Genomic DNA, 19,579 nt, shown 5'->3' with positions numbered 1-19,579 from the left:
ATATTTAGCCGAGTGCAGCCTGAGGATGTGAACGTCACAGCCAATCAGTCGTATCTCTTGCCGCAGAGTTTTCTCCAGACTCTCTGGATTTTTTAACGATATAATTATGATCCATTAGATGTTTTTAAGTTTTGCAATTTTGCATTGAGAAATGTAATTCTTACCACACAGCCTCTCTCAGAATTGTTATACCTCTCCTCATCTTTAACTTGAAAAGAATCATCCTCTCTGAAAGGTGCTCCTTTTACACAGGATCTTGTTTCTGCTTCTTGTTTTTTTTTTTTTGTTTGTTTTTTTGCTATTAATCCAATAACCTTTTTAATTCTTTTAAAAATTATCCATGCAGTAGTCTGCTGGTGTTTTTTTCTCCTTGTTCTGCATTTGTTGACCCTTCCCACTTTTTATACATAAGTTGCTTGCTCAAAAATTCCACAAGTTTTGAAATAAATTGAAATCAACAACATTGTGTTGATAATAACATTGTGTATGTAAATTTAACTCTAATTGTTCTAAATGTTACTGATTTGTCTGATATCATCTTTTTTTGTCCACTCATTACCACCTAATGAAACCTTTATTGAGTCTGATTACTAAAACAAAACTACCAGGAACATGTGAGTTACTACTTGTTTATGTAAGTGTAATGTAGACATTGTGAAGTCCAAAATTCAAACCCTCTCAGAGTACAGATTAAACTATGCATTTTTTTTAAGATCAGATCACGTCAGACAGACTCACCGGCCACCAGGCCATGTCCCGCCCGGCCAAGAAATATCCACTCAGCGTGTTTCTGCTCACCCTGCATGATGACTAAATGAGAAAACTGTTACTCATCATGAACATGCACATAAATGGATTTAGCAGGAAAAAAAAACTCCCACACACATATTTAGCTACATCTCTGCCTCTTACCCAAATTCCAACAGCGAGGTTAAGAAGAAAGTATATTACTATGACAATGATGTCAGAGAAGCTGAAGGACCGCGGCAGGTCGTAGAAGTTGTGAGTGGAATTAGACATCCTTAGTGTTCACAACAATGCAGGAAATCACAAATACACCAAAACGCACACGTTTTCTTCTCGATTTAGTCTGTCTGTGCACCTCCTGAATCTACCTGTGCAATTAATCTCACCAGACCACTGACTTAAACTCCCACAATTACTAACTCCCTAAAAACCAGCAAAGAACTTCGACCTCTAAACACTCCTGACACAGAGTCAAACACACAGTCAAGCTTTTGATAAAAGTCTCCTCTTTGCTGATCCACCTCTGTGTTACTGTGAAGTCTGAGGCAGAGTGTTAAGCGTACACGTGAAGAGGGCAGTTCCTTGGTTGAATTGATGATTAAACACATCACCTTAATGTGGCATCAGCAGCGCTGACACACACGCACTGTGCTAGGGGATAATGGAGTGCATGGTGTGGGTAAGCACTCGAATACAACAGATGCTCATGTGGGCCAGAGTCCATGCAGAGACACACGCACACACACACACATATGGTCAATCATTGTTGATGACAAGTTTATAATCATTAGTGTCTAAATACACAAACATCTTCTGGTAACGTGCTAATATGGTGAGCGAAAGTGTGTGAGAACAGTTTCCAAAACTGTTTATAGTCTCATATGGTTCTCCAAAGTAAGTCACTGTTGTGAGTTTTAGGAGTATATAACATGAAAACCTTTTATTTGTTCAAATTGGGAAAAAAGTTGAGCCAGCACCAAGTTTGCATTCATACAAAGCAGGAAGTTTTTAGACATCTTTCCAGAGATAACCAAAAGTGAGCCTGACAACAAGCTTTATGATTTGTGTTTGGTGGATTATTTCATTGTTGTAAAATTGCTTCTTGGCAAACAATCTTATACCGTTGGAAAGCCTGTTTATTTTTCATTTAAATTGTGCCACATTTCTGAGGGAAATGCAATTGCAGAATGAATAAGAGTCTAAAACGTGGGTTACATTCATTAAAAACTTACCAAATCTTATCAATCCCAAACAGCCTTTTCTGCTATTGACTCCTGTTTGTGTCATTTATTGGATTGGATGATTGAAGTCTGAGGAAAAAAAGAAATACTGGCAATTAAACAATTTATAAATTACCAACAGGGACCTCGGTAGCAATTGGAAGGACTGAGCTCTATTCTTCAAGGTAATAACACTCTCTCCTACAGACTGGGGTTTATCAGAGACTACCTTCATAATTTGGGTGCAAAGAGGACGAAATGGCTGCCTGCAGATACATTTACATACAAATGTGACACCATTTAAAAGGAAAGTAAAATGGCTAAAAACAAGATTTATTGCAAAGAAGCCTTGTTACAACACAGAAATAATCCACCAAAAACAAATTTCCTTATTTTTTGGGAAGTTGTCCTCTTTGAAAGAATACTTATTAATATTTTATAGATCTTTTTAATTAGTTAACACTAAATTAATTGGATACATTATTCTGTGTTATTTTCCTATTAAAAAGAGACTGTGAATATTTTACTTTTTGTAAATATTTTCTCCATAGCAGCATGTGTTTGCTTCTGTAGCCTGCTCGGACTTTGTTGTATAAATTTTTATTTAAATTTTGTGTCACTTAGAAATCCATAGAAATCCATTTTAATTCGAATATTTACATTATGTAACAAAACAGATTAAGGAAGTTTTTTAAATTATTGTGTGAGAATTTTTTTTCAATCCTAAAGAACAAAAAATATAATACACATCATTATTTCATGTTACTTGATCCTTGTCAATGGTACAATAACATGAAATAACAAAAAGTCCAAGAGGAGGAATGCTAACAGAGTTGAGTAAGTTTGCTGTTGTGCTCCCTGATGTGAAATTAACTCAGGGTCACACACAAACTGCTGGCCAGTGTTTGTCTACTATGAGGAGCAGATGGTGGTGATGGAGACACCCTGACGTCACTCTCATCATCATTAATCTCTCTCTCACACACAAACTCACACAACAAAATGTAAAAGCTGAATACCCAGCACACATTATGTTTTGAGGAATATCAAATGAAAGTTAATTTTCATTAGACGCAAGAGGTATATTTGGGTTATCACCTAATAATGATTAAATAAATCAGGAAACAATATAAAAACAAGCTTCCTCTGAAAATATAAATACATAAAGAGAGAAAACAAACAAACAAATAAGCAAAACAATTCGTCATAAACGCGAATGAACTTTCTTAAATGTTGTTTTGACCCCAGTAAAGCTTAACATTGTCTGAGGTGGTAGAGCACATTAAAACAACTGCAGTGCATGATGGGACAGAGGGGGAAATAATAGCCAATCAAAGGATAGATAACCGTCATTACCCGGATGTAATACTTCGTAACAAAAAATTGCCGGGAACCTTTCACTGTGAAAACAATTGCCGTCACCGTGGAAAGGAAAATATCAATATAAGCATTTTTTTTTTCTTTATTTGGCGTCAGTTAAAGTAGCTTCTGTTTCTGTTGTTGTATCGTGAACCTAACGCGATCGAAATGGACGAATATGACGAACTTTTCGAGATAGAGGACAACTTCGACGACCATTACGCCGATGAGCTCGAAGTGTTAGCTCAGATGGAAAGTAAGTCGAAACAAGCTCAAATGGGAACTTTGATGTAATATTATGTGTATATGTATAGTATATGTAATATTCCCAAATAAGTTAAGATAATAAGTCCATCTGCATTTCCTGAGCTACTCCGTGCTTGTCTGGTCTAAACTGAAGCATCAGACCTGGACACTTTTGTTTATCATTTAAATTTATTGTAGTTTCTTCGAAAACTTGCACCCAGTTTTCCGCAGGTTGTCCTGCGCATCTTAAAACTTCCCACGGCCCATCTGCGGATTTATTGTATGTCAGTGACTTCTGTCTTTTATAAACATAGACCGATGCCGTGGTGGTGACATTGGGGCTGTGATACAATTTAGCCTAGGGCAACCTGTTAATCAGGTGTGGTCTGGAGACTCTGGCTAAGTCAGTGCGTATGTTGTGTGTGTGTGTATGTATGTATGTATGTATATATATATATATATATATATATATATATATATATATATATATGAACAACTAAGTTTCAATCATAGGTGATAGGTAGGGCGAGGGTTGATGCTGAGCAAGCACTGTTTATGGTTTAAGGGTTAAGTTGTCCCCAGGAAATGAATGTAAGTGCATATAATGAAGCGATAAAAACAGAAATGTATTTGATATCATCTCATAGATGAATCGCCTAAGCCAGCAAAGCATCAGACACGTCCAGGTGACGACATCTCAGACATAGAGCACCTGTTGGATGATCAACCCATCAGTGAGTTAAGCTTCAGGTTACGTGTCTCTTTTTTGTGTTCTGTTTGGTTATTGTTTTAACTCTGTGCCTTAAATTGAACATTTTTCTTTAAGCTCCAAAGGCAAAGCGGCAGAAACAAGATGTGGCTAAACGACTTTTCAACACATCGCAAGATCAGCAGAAGAAAGTCCCATCGCAGCTTGATGACATCACACCACCGTCATCTCCTGAGCACTATGAGCCCCCTCACACTTTCAGGTAGGCAACATATTCATGGAGGGGCAGAAAAATTCCTGCTTAATTCTGGTATGCTAATATATCAATGTGACAGCAACTCAGACATTTTGCCAATCTGAAAGTGATGCATAAATCTTAGAAGGTCCAACAAAGTAAGCTTAATGTTGCAGCTATTACAGAAAAGCACCAGGGTGCTCATCTTGACATGGAGCATTCAGTTTCTGAAAGATTAACAGAAAATGCTCCATGTCTACAAGGGGCTTTTATAGACTTTTGATCTTGTTTGCCTGTTGTAGGTCTTTTCCTGCTGCATTAGACATCAGTGGCTTGACTCTAATACCAGAGACTCCCAGAAGACCTCCTACAGATACACAAACATCTCTCCACGTGCTGAAGCGACCGCCTCTGGAGGGAGAATACATCAGTGTGACGGGTTCATCTGGTAATCGAGTCTACCTCAAACAGAAAGAAGACACGGAGTCTAAGGTTAAATGTGTTAATCGGTCATGTTGAAAGCATACAGTCTTCATTTATGTGCTTCTTCTAAACCCTGACTTACTGTAACATGTCAGACCTTGAACAGTTATGTCTTTGTTTTTCATAGTTATTCTTTTTCTCTCCAGAAAGTGGACTCCAGAATAGTCCCCAACTCCTATGGTGGACTGGGACTGTTGACTGTGCCAATAAGAGTGCTTCGAGAACAAGAGGCAGAAAGGGTAAATAACTCCTTGCATGCACAGCAACATGCTGTGGAGAAAAAAAAGTACTGAAGTAGTATTCTTAAAATAAGTGGATGTATTAAGTAAATGGATTTATGTACCTAAATCAGCTGCTGGTTTAGCCTGTTGTGAACTAGGTCACGTGTATTTGGCCATTGCTATTTAATTCATTTGAAACAACTTGAAGAGAGCTGCGAATCTGACTGAGAACTGCGGAAACTTGTAAAAGCTTCGCTTTGCAGAAACATTAAAAATGTATTTATTTATTTTTTTTAATTGTGCAGCGTCACCTGCAGGTCATTGAGGAATCACAGCGTCTTACAGAGCTGCTTGTTAGGTAACCCACTACATGTCTTTATCATGCACACAAAGACAACAGAATCAAATGAAGCCGTGTAGTTTTTTAACATTTTTATTGTGGCTGTGTGTCACATTGCAGCAGCGTGAACGATGTGTTTACAGAGTCTGAAAATGAAGATCCTGACGACAAAGATGGCCGAATGTCTCGACTGTGGGTGGACAGATTTTCTCCTCGCCATTACACGGAGCTTCTCAGCGACGATGTCAGTGATGTGTGGTATTTCTTTATCTAATAACTATGAATGAATCTACCCTCTCATTTACGAACTGTAACTCTGTTTAACTGCAGTTTACCAACCGCTGTCTGCTGAAGTGGTTGAAGCTTTGGGACACTGTTGTGTTTGGAAGAGAGAGGAAGGCCCGCCCTGCACGGTCGGACAGACAGGCTGCTAATCAGAAGTCTTTCAAACCCAATCAAGGAAATCAGAATCAAAACCGCTTCAAGAGCAAGATTGAGATGACCGAGGAGCTTTTGGATGCTGAACTGGACCAGTACAAACGACCCAAATTCAAAGTAGAGCAGCTGCATTTTCATGTCCGTTTCATTCAGTGATCTTTACTTGTTTTATGATGTGATTTATTCTGCTGTCTCTTCCAGGTGGCATTGCTGTCTGGTCCCCCAGGTTTAGGGAAGACAACCCTTGCTCATGTCATAGCAAAGCATGCTGGATACAATGTGGTGGAGATCAATGCCAGGTTAGACCGACTGTATCTATACTCACCTTTAAAAATTAAAGTGTTAAATGAAGAAGTTTAGTTCATTCTGGTTTGCTTGTATCTTACTTCTGTTGATGTTCCTGCAGTGATGATCGTAGTGCAGAGGTGTTCCAGAAACGCATCGACACGGCAACACAGATGAAATCAGTTTTAGGAGTCAACGAGAGGCCGAACTGCCTCATTATCGATGAGATTGATGGCGCGCCTGCGGTGTGTATAGGACGTTGTTCTAAACCATTAAAGTAAAGTTAAATAACGGTGAAAGCAGTCTCGGTTATGAAAAGAGTTTTTCTCTTCTTTGTGGTGCTCTGCAGGCTGCCATCAACATACTGTTATCAGTTCTAAACAGGAAAGATGGACACGGTGGCCAGGCTGACGCAGAGGCTGCAAAAAAGAAAAAGAAGAAGGAGTCCATTCTGCTTCGACCAATCATCTGCATCTGTAACGACCTGTAAGACCTTGATGCTTCATAGCAGCGCCAAACTCTGGGTTTTATTGAATGTGCTAATTATGAGTTCTACGTGTTAACGGATTTTGATTTCATTGCAGATTTTTCATATTTTCACTCTTTTCTTTTAGTTATGTTTCAGCTCTCAGACCTCTTAGGCAGCAGGCCTTCCTTCTGACTTTCCCACCAACTCAGCCTTCCCGCCTCACGCAGAGACTGTCAGAGGTCAACACACACTTGAATACAGAAAAGGAAATAATATAGTCACTTCTCAACACATTGACAATCTGTTTTTTAAACTGATTTTTTTTTTTTTTTTTTTTTTGCTTATAGATCTCACTCCAGCAGGGGCTCAAGGCAGACACAGGCACCCTGATGTCGCTGTGTGAGAAGACGGACAGCGATATCCGCTCTTGTATCAACACACTACAGGTGTGTGGTAGTACGTGAAGGTAGATCTCTCTGCTGCTTGAGCAGTAAATTACACACCTTGTAACTACATTAAAATATTTGTTCTTGGTCATGCAGTTTCTTCATGGTCGTGGCCTCAAGCAGCTGGACACAAGGACGATTCAGTGTGTCTCTATTGGACAGAAAGATCAGAACAAAGGCTTTTTCCATCTGTGGCAAGAGATCTTCCAGTTACCACGAACTAAACGGTGCAGAGGTTTTGAAGTCATGAAATGCTGAAGGTGTTACCTTTGAAATTTAGCAGAGATCCTGGAAATTAGAGAAATAAGCATCTAAATACAGCATCAACCAAAAGTTTCAAAATATCTGTTCCTTTGGATAGTTTCTCTGAAAATCCACAAGAAATACCTGCAGAAACACCAACTAAAGGTTGTATGGTCATCAGTCTTGTCTTCCAAACTACCATCAAAAATCCGTAGATGGCCCAAGAATCTTACAGAGCTAAAAGCTTTTTACAATATTAGTGGAGGAAAAAGAAAACCCCCAAATAAGAACTAAAAGACTTTAAACTGGTTATAAGGTGTTTACAAACTATGAAAAATGCCACGATGCTACCTGCTCACCATAAAATGTTTGACTTTGGCCTTTCAGGGAGTTTTGTTGTTTCAGGTTAATAAGAATTAGAAAATATATTCTAATTTTTCTCAAGCTATTTAGAAGATTTCAGTCAGCCTGGCTTTGAATCCTGACTTGTTGCTGCATGTCATCCCCACCTGTCTGCCTGTTTCCTGTCTAACCACTTTCACACTATTACCTACAACATTTTTAGGGCTTTGACCTGGGGTGTCCAAACTTAAACTGAGCCAGGTCAACGCACTCAGTCCGAGAATAATAAAATATTGATTTGTGTTTTCAGAAAACGTATCGGTGAGGGGTTTGAGGAAGACGCACTGAGTTCAGGAAGTGGATCTCAAAGGTTCCAGCATATTCTACACCTTGCTTCTTCCAGTGGGGAGTATGAAAAGGTGTCTCAGGTAACAAATGCAACAGCCCAACATGCTACTTTTTTTTTCCAATTTCTGCACAGGAGGAGCACTGATAGTGGCAGACATCAAAAAGTTATGAGTTATCTCTGTTTTCCTCAGGGTCTGTATGATAATTATTTGTCCATGCGTGTGCGGGACCCCAACCTGCAGAGTGTGGGCGAGGCTCTGGAGTGGCTGTCGTTCTCAGACAGGCTGAACCAAGTGATTCTTCACGGACAGAACTTCTCTCTGATGAAATATCTGCCATTCCTGTCCGTCACGTTTCACTTCCTGTTTGCTCACACACATGTGCCCCGCATCAGCTATCCCCACAGCCATCAAGAGGTACAAATCTAACACATAAACAAGTGTGGTGCAACATGAAGTGGAAAACAACACTTTCTGTTTAATTATATTAATAAAGGAACAGATGGATACTTGAGACATTTTTAGCAGAAATAGCTGCAATGTCATCACTACATTCACTTTTGTGTCCTCGGCAGGCCTTATCGCGTCTCCTCAGCTGCAGGAATGCTTTGTCCACCATGTTGGCTGACATCCCAGCATGCATCAGAACGAGAATCAGCCAGCTCAGCCTGACCCTCGATATTCTCACGTTGCTTCTTGACATCATCTGTCCCAAATTGCGGCCTGTAAGTGAAACCAGATACTATAAGTCTGGCACACAAGCATAACAAGTTCTTCAACACAGTTTAGCAGCAACACAACCCGCATCCTCCACAGTGACTTTACAGTGCCACCAGTGCCTTTTAAATATGTGTTAAGAACTATTTAAATTTTAATATTCACAAAGCTGGGTGTTCACTGCTATAAACCTGTGTAATAGATTTTATGGCTTTAGTGCTGGTCAAATAAAAGTCAGAAGGTACTGGCATTATTTTCAACTCAGATGGGCACAATTTAGGGAATCCTTATTACATAAGTGCATAAGTGGTACATTGCATAAGTTAAAGACACACATACACTTATGATGGTGTATGACAACGGAAGGTTAGCTAAAAATACTTTTTGTACAAACACTTTATTTCTGTAACATTTTCCTATTGATATTAAAGACTTGGCAGAAATGAATTAAAGAAACTAAGGAATGGAGTCTAAATGAAATGACTAAACAGTATGTGTAGAGAAGGCATAGAGACAGATTAAGATCAATGGACATGCATAGAAAGTACAAATAAAACAAAACAGATCAGACACTTATCCCGGGTTTCACAGGAAAGAAAAGTTGTAAATGAGTTTTTGAAAGTGAGTCAGGAAAAATCAGCAGCGTCCCATCTGTTAACCTCAGTGGTCCAGAGGGCACAAGTCTGAATTATATTTAATAGGCTGGCTATTTCAGAATTAAATATTTGCTTAATGGCTTTCTGATAAACAAACTTATTTTTCAGGTACTTGAGTATTATCAATAAGCTAAAGGGAGGATATTATTTTTGCCTCTGCGTTTTAAACATTGTAGCAGCACTTGTCCTTGGACCAGTATAAATTGGAGTGATTGTGGCTTAGATGTTGTGTGTTTTCTTCAGGTTAATCCACAGCTATTCAGCAGCAGAGAGAAGGAGCAGATGCGTGATCTAATCAACACCATGCTGGCCTACAACCTCTCATACAGGCAGGACCGCACACCAGAGGGGCAGTACACATACGTGTTGGAGCCGTGAGTGCACACACATTCGCACACTTGCACTGTGCTGTCTAGTTTGTATGGAAACATGCAGAGCAGATGTGTGTTTGTCCGGTGTTGAAGGTCACTGCTCTTGTCCACATGCTGGCTCTTTGCATGGTGGTTTAGAGAATAATCCCCTTAACACCTGCCGTGTGTGTGTCTGTGTGTGTGTGTGTGTGTAGAAAGGTTATGGCGTTGAAGCAGCATGGCAAAAAACAATAAAACCTTGCTGATGGTGTACAGGTGGATGGACATACAAGTGAAAGGATGGATAGATTAGGTCTGGATTGATTAGAGAACTAATGATGGAATTCATTTTTACAAAGCAGCACACAAGAGTATTAGATAAACATTAAGTCTGGACAAAGCTTTGACTTGGAAAGCCTTTCTTCCCTTTTGACCCTCTTTTTTTGTGATTGCTGAGCTTAACAAAGAGTGATATTGTCAGAATGGGACAACTAACTTCATCTGTGACGGAGCGGACTGAAGAGCAGCCAGGCGTCCATGACGGCTCCTTCCTGCAGGCTCGCTGCGACAAAGTCTTGGTCACCAACGACTGGTGCCTGCCGCTGCTGTTGGCTCTGCTGCTGCTGCTCCTGGTCTACACCTTCCTGTACCTGCCCTCTCTAGCTCACCACAACACCACTCTCTGACAGCTTGAGGAAAAAGCCGTGGTGGAGCGCAATTTGGATATAAACATTAACATCAAGGACAGCAGAAAGGAGCAGTCCCAGCAGGAACATTTCACTGGACAGCTCTGTTTTATTTTTATTATTTTGGGGAGATCCCACTGGTCAGATTCTGGTGCAGTAATTAATATTAAGCTAGTTTTGCAGATAAAGAGCTTTAACATTTTAAAAGCTTGAACCGTGCTGTGCTGTAACATAAGGCTCTTTGTTCTGTGGCAATATTCTCAGTGATTACAGTCTTGTATTTATGCAGTAAGACTGTATTTTTTGTACTGTCCTGATATTCAGGAATTTATTTGAATGTGCATATAGCTAAATTTATTTCTATAGTTTTTTCACTATTTTAGTTTTCTTTGTTTCACAGATTGCACAGTTATAAGTAATTATAGCATTTATTATAACTGTAACTCAGTAATTTTATTGTATTTGTGGCTCCATCAAGCACAGGCTGAGACTATCTCTCTCTGTGTGTGTGTGTGTGTGCGTTGAAACTCTTAAGAAGATTAAGGTTTTAGAGAATTTACATTCAGTGGAAATTGTTTTATTTGCCTTCTAAGTTTACCTTTATCTCAGCTTCATGTCATAAGTGTGTTTGTATTACTTTATATACACCGTCCTGTTTCTTGTGTTGAATTTGCAGACGTGTTGAGGAGGCGGCGAGGTTTTCCGGCTTGCCGCCGCACCGCCAGCTCACATATCAGGCCAAACAGACCATCAGCAGAGAGATGGAGCAGGAGAGGATGAGGAGAGCCGAGCAACTGATGCTGCAGCGAAACCCTCCAAAGGTGAGGCGGCAAAACATTTATCCTAAAATATTGTTGGTACGTACAATCAAGTCACTGCTGTTGTGTTAGCTCGATTTGTTTATTATATGTTGTGTGTGTGTTTATGTATATGGAGCAGAAAGAAGAAGCTAAAAGGAGTGCTGGACCTAAACTAACCCATAACCATCAGCAGAGGTTGGAGAACATCGTCAAACAGACCACAGTGGAGATCAGGGTGAGACATACAAACCCACTCACAAACTTTATTCACTCAGGATGTTTTCATACACACCCTCCTCTATTTAGGGAAATGTGTGGTTTGTTTTGGCTGGTGAGTTTGCGGTCTGTCAAATTCTCTTCAGAACCAAATAATCAGACATTTAAAAGTGCCCTTTTCTTCTGGTTCAAACCGGACGCTGAGTATAAGAAGCAGTTAGAGAGAAAAATAAAACAAAACTTTTTTTTCCGGTAAATAATTAATTCAAACTACTAATGTTATAATCAGTAAGTGCCTGTCATGTTAATTTAACTCATGCTGGCAACAGTTTCTAAATAAATTTGTGCATTGACACGTTATTGTGGGGACTGGTTTTATTGTGATCAGTTAGACGAGGGCTAAAACACTCAATTTAAATCCAAGTTAAAGACCCACCTGTTCTGCTGTATTTCAATGTTTTTTATTTTAAAAAGTGAATATTTAAACTTATTCATGTATTAATAGTTTTTAACCAGTGTTCTTTGTTTCTTTTTCTTTTATTTTTAATGTTAAATTATGCTTCTTGTATTCTGTAAAGCACTTTGAATCACCCTGTCATTGAATTCTGCTATACAAATAAACTTGCCTATCAACATATTGTCATGAATGGCGGCGGAGGTGAGGACCCAAATGCAGACAGTAAGGCAGGAGGCAGAATGATGCTGTTGACCGAGGTTTATTCCGGCACTCAAAACAGGAACCATGACACGACAGGGGTAAACACACGGACCTGACAAAGACAACTGACAACCAAGGGGCACATATACACAGAGGGAGTAATGAGGAACAGGTGAAGTGAAAGAGAAATCAGACCAGGTGATCTAACGAGCCAGGAACAGAAAACAGAACACATGAGGGAAAACTAACTTAACATGACAAAACCAAAAACCTAAACCATGATCGTAAAACAGAAACTAAACATGACAAAAACCAGAACTATAAGCCAAAATTATAACTAAAAAACGACATACATGATCATGACCCAAACACAGCCCATGATCGTGACACAGATAGCCTTACTTAAAAGGTTACCAGGATGGACATGAACTACTCCACTACTGTAGCTCTGCTCGCTTGCTGACCACACACTCCATGGATGGATGCACTAATTACTGAGGTGTGGCCTTCCAAGTAGCTTTTTTTATTTTAGACTAAGGATATGTGTTTAAAAATACTTTTGTAACCGAGGTTTTGATTTTCCAGTCTGTAAGTTATGATTTTGTTTTGTAAGTGGTAATTTAATTTTGACAGTGAAAGCCTCACAGACCCTCTGTGCTCTTTGGTGCCACCCTGTGGGGGCCGGGAACCCCAGATTTGGAACCACAGAGACTGTCAAACGTTACGTTGTTGAGTTTGTATTCATTGTATTCTTTCTCAGATCATTGCTAAAGATATGTGTGAAAATCCCAAAATGATGCTTCATTTATATTCCTTTGTTGTTATTTTGAAACATTCAATTATTTAATTTTATTTATAATTTATTATAAAAATACTGTAACAGTAATGTGACCCAGATCTAAGCTGAACCAAAGGATATGAGTTTCAGCCACTTGATCCAAATCAATTAATCTAAATGTGTTAGAATCTAGTGTTTAGGTATAAAAAATTAAAAAAAAGAGGGGTAAAACCAACTTCTTTTTTTTAAATTTTTTTTATTTTTACATCTGCGAGATAACTTAGAATAAAAAAAGAAATGAGGGGTGCTGATTATCTAATTGCAGCTGAGGTGGGGAGGACCTCTCATGTCACAGTTTTTAAGATAAGTTTCCTTTTGTCAGTAATAAGCTTGATGTAAGCGATAATTGACTGGTAGAGGCTACTCTGGGTTTTTGAAGTACAGTGAGCCAGAAATAGATAATGTTCTATCATTACAGAGTCTCCCACGGATGCGAGCGATTGTTAAAGCCCGTAGGAGGCTAGAAAGTAGCAGCCAGTTGGACTGACAATCAATGCAGTGTTGTAATAGTTCAGCAATGAAGCCTCTAGAGGGCAGAAATGAGGATAATTAGAAGCCACTGGGTCACAGGCCTGAATGGTGAAAATGAAAAATTAGGCTAATGAGAGGAGGTGTGTGTGCATGCTGATATTGACCTTGTTACAGAGGACAATGTTTTAGCAACTTCTTGACTAACTTCATCCTCATTTTCACGCTGTTTGTGTATGTTTGTGTCCTGCAGCCGGAGGTGGATTTCTTTGGTCGAGCTGTTGCCCCCAAACCTCAGAAACTGCAGCGGTCCTCTGACACAGGTACCGCACACACCCATGCTAAGTGACACTGGTGTGCCTCACGAGGCACGTCGGATCCACCCACACCAGAGGTGATAAGGGATGTGTGTTATGTAATGTTTCTAATTTGGTGCACACAGATCAGCACAGCCACCTTCATGTTCCCAATTAAATATTATTAAAATCTCTTTAGCGGCACAGAAAACCTACACAACCTGATCGACAACTTCTTTTTTTTCTATTTGTTTACTAATCAATGAAATAGTTAGTCTTCTTTTAATACAACTTAGATGTTAAGTAGTATCTACTCTACATTTTTCTACCCATGTTTTCATTATAACTTTAGAGGCTCCGCAAGACTGAGTGGTTATTGTGTCTCAATGGAAACAAATATGAGTTAATTTTAAAATTTTTATCATCAATATTTCTGTAAAATAATATGGCCACTTCATTTGCAGTTTTGGGAAAAGCATTTTACTTTTTATCATAACTTGTATACCGTAATAAATACCAAGATGTTGCTTTTTTTTTATACTTATCATGTACTTTACAATCATATAGTATAATTTATTCTGTTTAACAGAGAGGGAAACAGGTATTATAGACTTTGCGCTTAATGGTTGTGGTAATTAAAAGTAGAGTGATTGAAATCACTAACTTTCCTGAAAACAATTGATCACCGAGGTCATGAGGGTGGAAAAGTGGAGCTGGAGCCGTTTGTAGGTCAAAGCAGGAGCAGCTGCAGGAATTTATGAACTAAAACAGGCGTCCTGCTGCTGTTACTGATATGCCGACATCTTTCACATACATGGGTTTGTCCCCAGTGTGCTAGAATGGTAGAGAAAAAAATTTATTTCAAGTTTGACCCTCTCTGCTTTGACAAGTCGCAGCAACTCCTACAATATTAGCTCATTAATTTGCAGTTGGGCATTTTCTAAACATTGTCTTTGCTTTTCTTTTATAACCGGCTCCTTCATCTCGTTCTGCAACATTTTACCGGAGTCAGATAAACACATTATTCTTTTATTTAAATATAAATATATAGGTTTTTTTGTGTGCCTAACTTGCTAAAATATCTTAGGATTGTATATTTGTATTAAAGGAAAAAGCAGTCACTGTAATTAAATGCATTTTTCTGATTTCTGCTTGCTGGTTCAGTCTCAGGAACACAAAACCTAAACAGTTGTGAATATTTCCAGTATCATAAAACTATGAAGGCTACTAGTTCCTTCATTAGAGAGGAAATCAAGTTATTTTATTTCTCTGATGGAACTTGACTCAATTAGTTGAGTGAATTAATTGTCAAAGATGATGATGATTAGCTAAAACGTTAAATGATAAGTGCTAAGAAATGTGTAAAATACCTCCATCACCTTTTAAAGGTTTGTTGTGTTCATCTGACCAAACGAGCAGCTTAAGGCCTGAAAGTTTAGTTTTCCATCCGTTTTTTTATGCACACTTTGACACATCTCATCAGAAACATTGAAAAAAGCTAAACTTCTTCCAATCTTAAAATTTCTCCAAAATATCTTTGCTTGTGGTGGTTTACGTAAAACGAAAGCTGTAAACGCCATCTACATTTGACAGACACGGCTGACCAGCTCTTTGTAATTATAGAGAATAGACATGCTCAATACTGATGTGATGGTATAATCACAAAACCTCGTAAAACCAGGATTCCCGCGTTTTATTGTCCAGCCGGTAATTGCTAGCTAGATCCTTAGATTAAAACCTTGTTTCCTCTCTGTAGGTGAGAAGAGTGCAGTTCTGGCTATGGGGACAGCTGTGGGCAACAGTGATGTGTGGTTCCGGTTCAACGAAGGCATGTCCAACGCTGTCAGACGAAACGTCTACATCAGAGAACTACTGTAACACACACTCTGTGTATCTGTTTGTCTTGTGCGAAATTAAATCATCCAAATTGCTCCATAATCCTTCTGTTAAAAACAGTCTTTATTTGAATTGACAGTGTAAAGAGCCAATAAAAAGGTATTGTTGAACATTTTTTCAAACCTCTAGAAAGCTACTCAGTGCTATACACTCACACACACGCACACACACATTGGTCTTCACATCAGATAATAGCATACAGGAATCTCCCAATAAATAAACATGATAATAGCAATAATGTGTGTGTGAGAGGGAGTGAGTGTGAGAGTTAGTGCAGCGAGGCTGTGTGGGAGTGCATGATTCTTCAGATTGGATGCATTCTTGATTGATTTCCAAGTGTGTGTGATCATTAGAGGATCACACACTTGCCTTTCTCAACCCAGGGATTGGCTCGCATCAACTCAGGGTTCAGAAATGGATCTTCACAAACGCAGCCCTCGATCCACTTCACCAGTCTGCAGAAGAAAGTAAATTACTGTCAACATCGATGTGAAACATGAAACGTAACTGCATGTGTGGACAGCAGACACTCACTCTGTAACAGTGATGGAGGATTTCTCTCTGTTTATTGCCAGTTGGTACTGAAGGCTTTCCACTTCTCTTCTCATCTGTGGGACGTCTAATTCCTCCATTATGATGCTGTTCTAGCAAAAAAAAAAAAAAAACAACAAAACAAAAAACAGCATACTTAAGAAAACTGCTGACTAAAGCTTTCTTTGTGGACAAGCAAGAATAGCAAGACAACCTGCAACGCTATCAGGATCGCATGAGTTGCACTTTCACACAAAACTGGTGAATTTTTGCTTGTTTTTTAAGGGTTACAAGCTCATGTCAGTGACTTTTAAAAAAAAAAAAAAAAATTTATACTGTTAGTTTAGTTTTTCTCTCTCATCAAGCCATTTTGCATGCCTGTGAATACTCGGCTCATTAACTGAGTCATAATTTAGTGACTATGAAGCCACAATAAAGAGTGAGTGGGTGGTCACTTTTTCTTTTAGATAAAAGCTGAGTTGAGATAGTCACCAGAAGTTGTTGCATTTTTCTGCAGCATGGATGGTAGAGGATGTGTATGCACTCAAATAAAAGGGATCTCCAAGAGCTTGTCAAGCTCTGCACAAGTATGTTAATGACACATTCATTTGAATCAGGTGTGTTGCTGCAGTGAAACAGAGTTGGTGATCCAATATTAAGTTCTAAGTGCTTGTGAATTTTCTATCATGTTTTGCTCAAGCTGATAAATTTTCAGCAGAAGACTGAAACAGATTCTAGATATTTGTCAGCAGGTTTCTGCACTTTGTGGGACTGATTTAGACACAACCAAAGGACTTGTCACCCAGTGAAAAAGTATTTATTAATATTTTAATAGGTAGTAAACAACAGTGGAAGAACATAACTGAAGTTTAAAATCACTATTTTTAAAATTTTCACATAACACTCAGAAATTGAAAGTCAAATGTCCTGATCGTTGCTGAGGCTCTTCAAAGCGTTTTTTAACTGGACAGACACTGGATTGGATTGGACAATTTAACCCTTTGATGTACAGTGTCCACTACAGAGGACACATATTTAAAGGCTGTTTTTAAATGTATGCATGGGTGTGGATCGTACATGAGTAACTTCATTGGACTTTAGTGAGTCACCAATACTCTGCCACGTATGAAGAATAAATACATTTGATATATATACATACATTGTAATTACCACGTTTGCCTCAGTGATAAACAGGACAAGAAAATGATCCAGGTGTTTTTATAGAATATTTATATTAATATGACAAGATATTATTTTATAAATATTTTCATAGATTAAATAGAAAAATCAATATAGACTAAAAGTTAATAAGATTAAAATACAGAAAAAACATCAATGTGCATGTCTGTAGAAGTAAAATATTTTATTTGAAAAAAATGTGGTACTGTTTTGTAATAATTCATGCACCAGAGGGTTAAGTTGGTCTATCAGTTGGGTTGTGTAAACAGGCCTGTTGGACATCCGAACACAAGACCTTTAGTCATTTGTGAAAGAAACCAGTTTTGCAGTTTGACAATCCTGATGAGTGGTATTCAAATAAAGTAACTTGGCTGAACTGCAGCACATTTCATCCATTCATGAAGATGGAAAACTGTGAGATAATGGCCTGCTTCCTCTTTTAAGACCATCCTCAAACAGACCAAAAGGTGGTGAATTCACTTGAGGGATGCCCTCTGCTCAAATTCATGATTGCTTTCTGCTGGTCGTGGAAACGTTGGGACATTTTTGTTCCTCTTCTCAGATTTCCTTGTGAAACCAATTCAAACTTTGATATTTATAAAGTACCTTTCCACCACCCTTATACATTTACCATGTCACCAAAGAAAAAACATCAGAAGAACTGATTTGCAAAGTTCTGAATTATAAGATTATAGCTGAAATGAGTGGTAATAAAATCTTTGTGCATTAAAGATTTGCCAATTCAACTATATTTCAATGGCTATACTCCAGATTTACAATATGTACAATATGCACTGTATTTGCAGAGAAGAGATTCATGCAGTGGTGTGAAAGTACAGATTAAAAACACTTTTTTTTATCTCTGGCTCCCAGATACACGGCTTATGTTTGCTGTTATTTATGTTATCTTTTATTAAATCCAGCCCCACCCTGTCACAGGCCACACACTATAGCAAGAACAGGAGAGATTAGGCTAACCATCAGTCTTTTCTCTCAGAAACACCCCTCCACCACCTCCTCCTCTTCTCTTCATCTTTTTAATGGATCAAAGTAGGTCGGCTACCCGTTGCCTGTTTCCAGCACCAGCATCCAACATGCTGGTCCATGAAAAGGCCTCCATCATTAAATTATATTCTCTAAATGTGCTAAAGTGACAGCAGTCTCTATAACACAAATTAGGGATTTACTTACCAGTTTCTTTGCATTTATTGCGAATTTAAGTCTCCTTTCATTTGCGTAGAGTAATCCTAGTGTATTTGTTACCCTACAGCACGAAAACATCAGCTCGGTCGCTGATGTGTCGCCATAATAATGGATGGAAACAGAAATGCAGCACCCAAACTGCCGCTCTTACCGTCGGGCCTGTCGAAGAGGAGCGCTGGTCGATTTCGTACGCAGCCGGTGTACAGAGGATGCAGGCCGGGCTGTAACGGGACTGATAACCGCTCAGAGTGAAAAGTCGGTGGCGTCTGGCCGGCAGAGAAGTCCGGAGGAACAGGCTGAATGTGTCTCGGCTGTCCGCGGCGCAGAGGCACTCCCCTGCGCTTTTTGCTGGTAGCGACTGGATGTGGGATGCGCAGGGCGGAGAAACCTGCCGCCTGCTTTAACAGTCAAACGAGGGCTGGAGCGGATGATGCACCTGTATGCAAATCTGTACGCGCAGTGTGGCTCATCAGTGCCAGGAAATAACGCAAATGAGGGCGCGCTCCAAAGGGAAAACAAGTAGGGAGTTGATTTTCTATTCTAGTGAGAAGCTGATATCAATGTTACTGCATGGAAGTTCCATGAGAAATGTGAATTTTAAGTTAAAAACCTGTCACTAAGCAGTTGTGGATTACGCTTTACATTTTCTCTGCTCAATAACATCTGAAATAGTCCAAAACATCGTAGATAGAGAATAGTATTTTGTCAAAGGTTAGTTTCATTACCAAGTATTGTATACTTAAAAAATAAATCAAACCCACTCTGCGCCTATTGTGGCCATCCAATGTGCCACAGACAGCACAAAATGACACCACTCCCTTGTTTTCCAAAAAAAAGGGGCATCTTACTTCTACAAAATAGAGAATTGGGCCAAGAGTCTGGAGGGTTAAAACCTCATCTTTCAAGGCGTCCTCACTTCCAGCCCAGTTTTGGAAGGAAACATTTTTTTTTAAAA

The 19,579-nt window shown here is 39.0% G+C and overlaps 2 protein-coding genes across 3 annotated transcripts; one reads left to right on the top strand and one right to left on the bottom strand.

Annotated features, from left to right (window-relative positions):
- Nucleotides 1–3,321: 3,321 nt before the first annotated feature.
- On the top strand, nucleotides 3,322–15,821 carry chtf18 (CTF18, chromosome transmission fidelity factor 18 homolog (S. cerevisiae)). Its single transcript, XM_041982343.1, has 22 exons — nucleotides 3,322–3,582; nucleotides 4,220–4,306; nucleotides 4,399–4,543; nucleotides 4,819–5,008; nucleotides 5,146–5,238; nucleotides 5,526–5,578; nucleotides 5,681–5,804; nucleotides 5,891–6,115; nucleotides 6,200–6,297; nucleotides 6,405–6,528; nucleotides 6,633–6,769; nucleotides 6,898–6,991; nucleotides 7,100–7,198; nucleotides 7,295–7,425; nucleotides 8,094–8,211; nucleotides 8,323–8,547; nucleotides 8,706–8,855; nucleotides 9,747–9,877; nucleotides 11,216–11,360; nucleotides 11,479–11,574; nucleotides 13,773–13,842; nucleotides 15,572–15,821. The coding sequence occupies exons 1-22, from the start codon at nucleotides 3,495–3,497 to the stop codon at nucleotides 15,691–15,693; spliced, it is 2,745 nt and encodes a 914-aa protein (XP_041838277.1). The 5' UTR covers nucleotides 3,322–3,494; the 3' UTR covers nucleotides 15,694–15,821.
- LOC121637964 (guanine nucleotide-binding protein G(I)/G(S)/G(O) subunit gamma-13-like) lies at nucleotides 15,757–19,091 on the bottom strand. Of its 2 annotated transcripts, none has more exons than XM_041982348.1 (3): nucleotides 18,776–19,091; nucleotides 16,246–16,355; nucleotides 15,757–16,166 (listed from the first exon to the last, which is right to left on the bottom strand). In XM_041982348.1, the coding sequence occupies exons 2-3, from the start codon at nucleotides 16,341–16,343 to the stop codon at nucleotides 16,061–16,063; spliced, it is 204 nt and encodes a 67-aa protein (XP_041838282.1). In that variant the 5' UTR covers nucleotides 16,344–16,355; nucleotides 18,776–19,091; the 3' UTR covers nucleotides 15,757–16,060. The 2 variants fall into 2 exon arrangements, with proteins under 2 accessions (XP_041838282.1, XP_041838281.1); XM_041982347.1 differs by having other exon boundaries at nucleotides 16,246–16,350; nucleotides 18,776–19,087.
- Nucleotides 19,092–19,579: the final 488 nt, after the last annotated feature.

This window comes from Melanotaenia boesemani, chromosome 4 (assembly GCF_017639745.1).
Source record: "Melanotaenia boesemani isolate fMelBoe1 chromosome 4, fMelBoe1.pri, whole genome shotgun sequence".
Classification (NCBI taxonomy): domain Eukaryota; kingdom Metazoa; phylum Chordata; class Actinopteri; order Atheriniformes; family Melanotaeniidae; genus Melanotaenia; species Melanotaenia boesemani.
This window is presented reverse-complemented; position numbering and strand designations above follow the sequence as displayed.